At 34.8% G+C, this 8,919-nt stretch overlaps 1 protein-coding gene across 1 annotated transcript; it reads left to right on the top strand.

Annotated features, from left to right (window-relative positions):
- The first annotated feature begins 2,828 nt into the window (after nucleotides 1–2,828).
- On the top strand, nucleotides 2,829–7,316 carry LOC149539904 (uncharacterized). The gene is made up of 5 exons (XM_089801123.1): nucleotides 2,829–3,220; nucleotides 3,345–3,700; nucleotides 5,854–5,969; nucleotides 6,148–6,275; nucleotides 6,854–7,316. Exons 1-5 carry the CDS (start codon nucleotides 3,096–3,098, stop codon nucleotides 7,014–7,016), a joined length of 888 nt encoding a protein of 295 aa, XP_089657249.1. The 5' UTR covers nucleotides 2,829–3,095; the 3' UTR covers nucleotides 7,017–7,316.
- The last annotated feature ends 1,603 nt before the right edge of the window (nucleotides 7,317–8,919 follow it).

Genomic DNA, 8,919 nt, shown 5'->3' with positions numbered 1-8,919 from the left:
TATAGCTAGAATCAATTGTAAAGCTGAACTTCACATTTATAAGTAATAAATATATAATTTTTAATTTTTTTCATAATCAATAAAACGTGATTAAATACATACACAACAAAACTAATAGCCATATATCTAACAAGCAAAATATAGAGAATTCCAATTTTCCTTTAAAAAACTGATGTTTAATGACCTCTACAACTTTAATCAATGAAAATGTGTCGGTCAGGTTTTTTTTTATAACGTTGCTCCCATATTTTAATAAAGACAAATAATTTGTCCACAAACAACCATAATAGCCACAAAGTATTATCATCTTTGATGACGCACATATTTATAAAAAGTTTTTTTTTCTTATTTAAAACTAATAATTAAGAAATACTGACACTTGAAAAATAATTAGAGCAAACATAACAAACAGAAATGATGCGGACATTTCTTCTTAAAATGATGTAAATTCGCACGCTTTGTGGACACCATTTGGCCACCACCTTTTGCATATGCATGCATTCATGGTTTTGTTAATTGAAGTCTCATGCTCTTATTATAAAACTCAATCTAATATTGTAATTGTCCATCAATGTTTGCCTTTTCATCTTCCTTACATATCATAATATGCATTGGGAAGAGAAAAGTGTATTTATTTGTATAGTTATATGTTAGGAATAATTCTTGTTATAAATATTTAATGCATTGATAATTTACACTAAATAAACGAGTTGTAATTATGGTAAAAGAAGATATTGCAATGATTAACATTTTATTTGAGACAAGTTTATTAGATCAAAAGGTGAAGGTGGTAAGGTAAATATTTAATGCATTGATAATTTACACTAAATAAACGAGTTGTAATTATGGTAAAAGAAGATATTGCAATGATTAACATTTTATTTGAGACCAGTATATTAGATCAAAAGGTGAAGGTGGTTAGGTAAATTTTGGATTATTAGTTACTTTTGATTGAAATTCATAATGAATATACGAATTTACTTTTGATATTTTTTTTTTGGAAAAGTGAATTGACCTTTTAAGCTTTTAGTCTTATTGATTAGATAGAATCGACATTATGATGGATGGAACTAAAATTGTGTCTAGATAAATGTGGCAAAGATGGTACTCGTTAAATCGTTGTTTTTAATAATGTTTTATGTATTAAATTGACATTATATGAGATGAGAATGCGATTATCTTTAAGTGGAATTTGAAAGAGTGGATACTAGTCTTCCAATGTGCTTGCCTAGAATCATAAAGGACAAGGTCAAAGTTGTTTTATAGGTGATTTTTTTAATAGAGTGAAAACTCCCTCAATTCTTGGCTGGTTTGTCATGTTGAATGCATTGACTCAACACTATAAAAGACAAAATAAAAATTGTGTCCTAGCCTGAATTTGGTGAAATGGATACCATTGAATTCCCAACTGTTTATCTTGTTGATTGCATTGATTCACCATTGTAATGGATAAGGACACAATTGTGATTTCTTAGAGTTAATACCACTTAATCTTGGTTCTTGATCATAAAGGATGAGGATGAATATGATAAAACATTTCTTATATAAGGTGACAAAATAACTACCCTTTAGTTTGAAACTTGTAATCATAGAAAACTAATTATCTATACACCCAAATTTTTGATGTATTTATGTACTTTGATAGTCTCGATAGACATTATCACTGTCTCATAAATATTATGTACTATTATTTCAAAAGTGTACATCACATTAATTTATCAACATTTAGGGGAAGGGGCCATTACGGTCCATATTCTAATTACCATTTATTAGATTCTGTCAATTAAAAGCCCATAGAAAAAATGATCGAGTGGATCACTAGTTGTCCGTTGCTAATGCACAATAGTTAAAACAAAACTTATTAACTAGAAGAATCGTACAACTTTATGGGTACTAATAGTGGGCATTTGTATTAATTAGTTGTACAAATTTTGTGGTAGTTAAAGTGAATGGTTAATGAGGAAATAAAGATTATGTATTGGAAGTCAACTCAAAGTGATTGCTTTTGTACCTTTGTTTGTATAACAAATCCAACCTTGTTTGTTATAACTACCCATAGGCCAAAGTAATAACTATAGTTACTTAAGTTGCATATTAAATAACCAAATATGCATTGGAAGTAAAATCAAAGGGACTACTTTTTTTTTACCCTGGTCTCTATAACAAATCCAATCTTGTTCCTTTTAACTACCCATAAGTCAAAGCAATAATTATAGTCACTTAAACTACTTATATAAAAAATCAATTATTCGTCATAAGTACCATGAAGCAAAAAACTTAAACTGCATATTAACGAACATATAAATGAGTGTTAATGAGATCCACACGACCATTGGTCTACAAGATCAAGGAAAGTTATTCTCATTTTTAATCCTTCTATCGTAACTTAATTTAAAACTCATAACTTTGTGAAATCTTATCTCTTCAAATAACTCATTTAAACTAAACTCAAAATTATTCTTATCTTATACTATATATATTGTATAAACGAATACCCATATATTGCCAAACTCATATAAGAAATGACCCCTAAAGACATAGTCAATCTCTTAATCTCACATCTAAGATAGTGGGATGAATTCATGATTTGGGCAAAGAAGTCTCGCCTTTTTTCCCCCTTAATTGTCACTCTTAGATAATCTTTTTCATAAAAAACCGTCGATCAAATTTGATGTACCTTTAGATCTTAGAACGTACAAATTCAACCATAACGACTCGTAAAGAGACATCTGCACGAGGAGGAAATGAAAGCAACTATTTCTGGAAGACGACAGCAAGCATCCCCAAACGGGCTCTTACAAAATGCTGGTCAAGGAAATAATTTTTATTTCATGAGGAGCTGCCCTAATCATCGTTTGACACAGGAAAATGTAAGATGTGTCGTTAGAACGGAGCAATGGATTCTGTGGGCTGTAGAAGAATCCCATTATCCGTGCAATAAGAATCCAAGAAATGGTGGAAATGAGAATTGATGGCGACTTCTCTTTTTATCAAAAAGGAAGCAGAAGAAGAAGAAAGAAGAAAGAAATGCATAATTGCCGGAAGGGGGAAAACCCCCATAACTTTCGGATGATGCAGCATTCTCGCAACCCTGAATGAAAACAGAGGAAGAAAGTTGTGGGACCTTGTGGGTCGTCCATGAAACCCCTGTTTCGTCTTTTGATGGAAAAACTTTTTTAATCAAGTGGGTTGGGAGAGTCTCAGCCTTGCCAACAGTCTGGTACTCAATTACAACTCATTATGGTTTTTCAATGCATTCAAGTCTGGGCATTAGCTTTTTAGGGTTCCTTTCATTTCATTCCCTGCAGTTTTGAGGGTATTTATACATGGTATTGTGGGCAAAGGCAGAGGGCATTGGAAGTGAAAATGGGAGGAGGGAGGCTGTCAAGATTCTGCTTGAATAGAATCGCCACCCATGCCAGAAGTCCAAGCGAGGGAAGACCAATTACAGGGGGTCCCCGTGGCCATGTCATGTCTACTCATACTGATGGCTTTGTCAATACAAGAGAGGCAGATCACAAAAATCATCCGGAGAAGGAAGTTTTGAGCAAATCTGAGGGGAAGTGTGCTAGCAGGAAGATCATGGTAGTTGTGGATTCTAGCCCTGAAGCCAAACGAGCTCTATTATGGAGTCTCTCACACACCGTGCAGGATCAGGACACTCTCATTTTGCTGCATCTTGTTCCTCTTTCCCACCCTGGTGAGTAGCAAGTACAACTACATCTAAATCTATAGCTTTTCTTCAATTCTGTGATGGCTTATTTGGGATCTGACTGTTCAAGGCCCATCTATTCATTTTTTATGATAATGACGTTCTACTCATGAATCAATAAGATTTTGTCATTCATCAAGAATGACTTGGTCATTTATTTTCTGATAGATGTCTTCTAGCCTAATAATAATGACGTTCATACTCATTGAATCAGTAAGATTTTGTCATTCATCAAGAATGAATTGATCATTCATATTCTGATAGATGTCTTGTAGTTTATTGGTAAAGATGTTCATACTCATGAATCAGTAAAAAATTGTCATTTATATTCTGATAGATGTCTTGTAGGTTAAACGATGATTATACAATTGATGATTGCATTATCATGGGGATGAGTTCATATGAATTCTGAATTAATGAAATATATGTTCATAAAGAGTCACTCGAAGCCTTACATAATTTGATTCATGTGAAAAGGATCAGAAATAGTGGTTCAAAAGAATCTATTTCTTCTGATAAAGAATTACAAGTGCTCGTAATCTTGAACTGCCAGAACTTCGCACTCTAATAGAGGATGTAATCCTAATCATTCATGACTATAAACTTCCAAGAGGATGAAATCCTAATGTTTCATGACTATAAACTTCCAGATTCTTTTGTTGTGAAATTATAAATGATGGGTTTGTGTAAAACCTTTACTGACTTAAAATTGCACAATTAGATCCTCATCACACAAATTAATTCAGTACAAAAACACTACAGAGAGCTTTCTCAGCTGCTTGCTGCCATTGTTGGATCTTAGGGACATAAATAAAAGGAATTTCACATCACAAGCCGTTCACTTCATTGTATGATTTTGTTTGGTGTATCGGACCTAAGAAATCTTAAATTATCAGCAGTATAATAATGGCCATAAGTCTGATTATTTTCATAATCCATATTCTGAACTGTATGGATTTGACCTTGTTTCCTGATGATCTGTTGCTTTAATCATTTTCAAGAGCGAGACATCAGCATGGAAACCCCCTAAAAGACAGACTGGAGGGAAGTGTCATAGACTCAGTATAGACAACTACCAGGAAGTGTCATAGATTCAGTATAGACAACTACCAGGACTAATCATTTAAAATTTTAATGTATGTCTGCCCAAATCGTCATTTGAACATTCAGACTCTTATGGTTAATGGCTGCTGTTAAATATCTGGCCTTTGTTGAAATTCAAGGAATTTCACATTTAGTTTTACAATAGAAGATGGACAAGGGAAAGAAACGAATAAAATTATTGCAATAAGCTCGGATCCCTGTGGCATTAGACTGAGAAGCGTTGGAAAGTCAGTTGAAGGAAAAAGAAAATCATTCAAAGCACTCTGCAAACCAGGAACATACAGCTTTGCAATTCTGAAGATAAAGAAAGCAGCACATAAAAACAGGGTACTTGGAAAGACCCTGTCTTGCCATACTTATTTAGTTCTAGAAACAATTCTGAGATGCCCAATTTTTAGAATGTATCATAGCTCCACCCAAATCGGTCGTGCAGTGGTATTTACCACTTCTGAGAATACCCACTCCAAGGGAAAGACTGATGGCTATCATCGCCTGAATGTAGTCAAGACATTTGTTCGCTCTTGCTCTGTTGAAAAAACATTATTTTGGACTGACCGACATTGGACGCTTATAGCAAGACCTTTTTCTATATTCCTATAGATCTATCCCAACACAGCTTATAAATGTTCATCTTATTGGCATTATTCGAACTTAATGATACCTAATGATGCCAGATTTTCACAATCTATAATTTGATTGTGTGTTAATTTTAATATGAATGTTTTGAATCATAATATGATCTATCAACATGATAGTAGAGAGCTAAGAAAGCTAAGAGACATATAACAAAAATTGAGGAATTTGTTTGTTTAGCTGGGTGATAAATGCTCTTTTATAACACTATTCTCTTCACCCATAAGTAGAAGGATAGAGTGAACTACGCCTCTTCAATGATTGCAGTTAAGCGCTCAAGTTAAGGTTATGTTCTTTTCATTAATATCTGTTTGAAGCAAATTGATTGTAATGATACTTTGGCTTCCTTTCATTGTTGCTAAGCATGTAGGAGAAGATATTAACATGTATGCAATGCAATGTAGGTAGCAATTCTCCTCATCACAGAAGGAACTCCGAGGAATCCAAAGAACAGATTATATTGAGGAATAATGAAGTACCTAATGCTTTGAAGGCTCTCTCTAAGACTCGTAGGCCAGAGGTACTCAATCTACTAATATTTTATTGGGTTCTTAGTTTTAATGGTTTGGATGGATACCCAAATAGCAAACAAGTGCTGTCTGTTTAACTTATTTTTCCTTGCTTTAGATTTTCTATTAGATTGAAGTGAAAGTTGAGTTAGGAGCAAAATCTCAGTTTAACCAAATGGCACTTAACAGGTGGAAGTGGAGGTATTGGTTGCAGAGGAAGATGGAAAGGGAAAGGGTCCAACAATTGTTTCTCAGGCCAGAAAGCACGCAGTTTCTCTTCTCATTCTTGGGCAGAGAAAGCCTTCCCTTTTATGGAGGTGATAAACATGATTAAAGTTAAACATCTATTACTATGTTATAATATTTCTATGAAGATTCAACTGTGTATATTTTAGTTAAACTCATTGACTCATGTTTTATGAGTAGGGATTCACAAGAACTGATCTCTTATGAGAATGATGAATACTTAACTCCCATCGCATCTACATGATGTACACTGAGGTGCAGCATTGGGCCTTCTTAGGAGGCCCTACCCATCCCAATACTACTCCAACTCAAGTGCACTTAACCATGAAGTTTCCTTCAAGTTTAAGCCCACTTATCTTGGGAATCACGATTCATTAAACAATAGTCAATAAGTTTCACTAAAAAGCTATACAGTTGGATCTTGATAGCAATATCATAATTTCACTTGATATGAAAAGTATCTCCTTATCAGCCACTACACACTACATTGTTTGTTATTCAGAGGACCTCAAATCCCCCAAAGCCCCAAATAACAAATAAATGTTGGCTGTTTGAACTTTTTAACTAAAGATAGCATATTTATTGTGAGAATTTTTAGGCATGAACTAGGTAGTATGAGACATCAGTTAATGGTGGCGAGTGTTTGCAGACTTCTGATGACATGGGTAGGAGGGAGGAGCATGGAAGGAGTGGTGGAGTACTGCATTCAGAATGCAGAGTGCATGACAGTTGCTGTAAGAAGGAAAAACAGAAGAGCAGGAGGCTATCTCATCACAACCAAACGCCAAAAGAACTTTTGGCTTTTAGCTTAGCAGGAAAAGTAAATGTTGTTGTTCTCCTTCTCTCTCTGGCCCCTTCTGGATCTCTTGTTTGATATTTCTACTGATTTATGCTGCTGGTTGTTCGTAGCCATATGGAAAATGTAGCATCTTTGGGTCCAAATTTAATCTTCTCCACTGCTGTTTTCAATCTACACGAGTATTTTCAGATTGTAAAAATTTGAGAACAAGAATACCTCTTCTACATTTAGACAGACCATTGTGTAAATACAGGAGCACATTGTAACATTGCCACTATATCCATTATCTATCCATCAGGTTTGAACTTATAAAGTGACATAGGTAGAATTCTAATTGATGGACCTTTGTTTTTTCCCAATAATATTGTCAAATTGATTTGAATTGAGTTGTAACAATGAACATAATTGTGGCCTTTATGATAGACTATTCAGAGACGTTCCATGCCCAAGCACATGCTCAAAGTTTGTCATTGAAAGGTACATTCATTTGATTACCTTGAAGAATATATATGACCTAACACAAGCATACCCTTTACAATCATTTTATCTTATATCACACGTGGCGTACAATAGGAGATTTGAAACATCCCATATCGAAGCTTATATACTCAAAATTTATGTCATTGGAAGGTACATTCTGATAATTACCTTCAAAAAATACACATGACCTAACACCAACATTCATTCTCCCTAACATCATGTTATCATATATCTCATCATTTATCATAGAAACATCATCTTGTTGGTGGTGTAGACTATGACCACTAAAAAAATAATGGTTGTAAGAGATGATGATAATGTGTACCCAAAAAATTATTTCCATAACATGCTTCGCAAAATTACAATCCATAACTCTTCCTATGTAGTTAAGTATTATGAATATCACTCCTAAAGATGACATAGATGTTCACTTTTTTGAGCTTATCAATGACAATGATTTATTAATAAGTATGTATTTGTGAAATTTCTATATTGTTGTTTATAAGTGGTTCAAATGTTTTTGATTAAGTAAAACAGGTTTTGAAGGGTGCCTGAAACCTTGTACAAGTTTAAAGATTTTCAGTAAGAGCAGATGCAAAAAATACGGCAGACAAAAGAGAAACTGGTTACCCCCCAAACAAAGGGTAACCAAGGTGATAGAAATGCCTATCACTAGCCAAAACCAAAGATCCAACAAGGAGGCAAAAAAATTCACGATTTGCCCTTTGATTTAGAGTCACCCTTGCATGATCAAAGGTTCATTTCTAAAGGAGGAGCAAAATTTTTAGATTTCTTTCTTTTTACCGCAGTCCAACCATCCTCCACCTTAGTTGCCTTAGCAATCCAATCCCCAGAAAAAATTGAACAATGGAGCCCAGGGGAATCCAAAACAACAACAATCTCTTTAGAATAGCTCGTAGCTAGCTGACCCCCCATAGAACCAGGAGGAAAGTTCGATACAAGGGCAGGGACAGGAGAGGATACAGGGTCCTAGCCCCCAACAAGACCAGGAGGAACATTTAGGACAAGAGCAGGAGAAGGAATAAGGACCTGACCATGAGACTGGACATCCTCCACTAACTCCGGCACCGAATGATCATCAACAAAGGAATCAACCTCAAGGTCATCCATTGAGTCCAGAGGCGCATCCATGGACTTAACCACCTTATAGTGTTCAGAAAAGGCCCTTGAGCACCAGGAAGGTGGTCGCCTTGATTTAGTCTTCATAGCAGTACAATGAGCAGCAATGTTACTTGCCATATGACATTTTCTACAATGAAAAGGGATACCTTCATAATCCAAAATTTGGGTCCAAGAGCCTCTCGAGGATTCCAAACAAACCTTCTCAGGGAGACCCTTTGAAATATCCATCTCTACAAGAATTCGAGCACATGTCGAATGGAGAATATCTGAGGTGTCTGAGTCCACATATAAAA

This window comes from Cupressus sempervirens, chromosome 9, assembly GCF_028749045.1.
Source record: "Cupressus sempervirens isolate cs-2001-9-10 chromosome 9, ASM2874904v1, whole genome shotgun sequence".
Taxonomy (NCBI): Eukaryota; Viridiplantae; Streptophyta; class Pinopsida; order Cupressales; family Cupressaceae; genus Cupressus; species Cupressus sempervirens.
This window is presented reverse-complemented; position numbering and strand designations above follow the sequence as displayed.

What these genes read in the sequence shown, in the direction of transcription:
- LOC149539904 (XM_089801123.1), top strand. Translation starts at nt 3,096, where the DNA reads ATGAAAACAGAGGAAGAAAGTTGTGGGACCTTGTGGGTCGTCCATGAA. An exon ending in TGTTCCTCTTTCCCACCCTG is followed by an intron (nt 3,701 to 5,853) that starts GTGAGTAGCAAG and finishes AATGCAATGTAG; the next exon opens with GTAGCAATTCTCCTCATCAC. An exon ending in CTAAGACTCGTAGGCCAGAG is followed by an intron (nt 5,970 to 6,147) that starts GTACTCAATCTA and finishes GGCACTTAACAG; the next exon opens with GTGGAAGTGGAGGTATTGGT.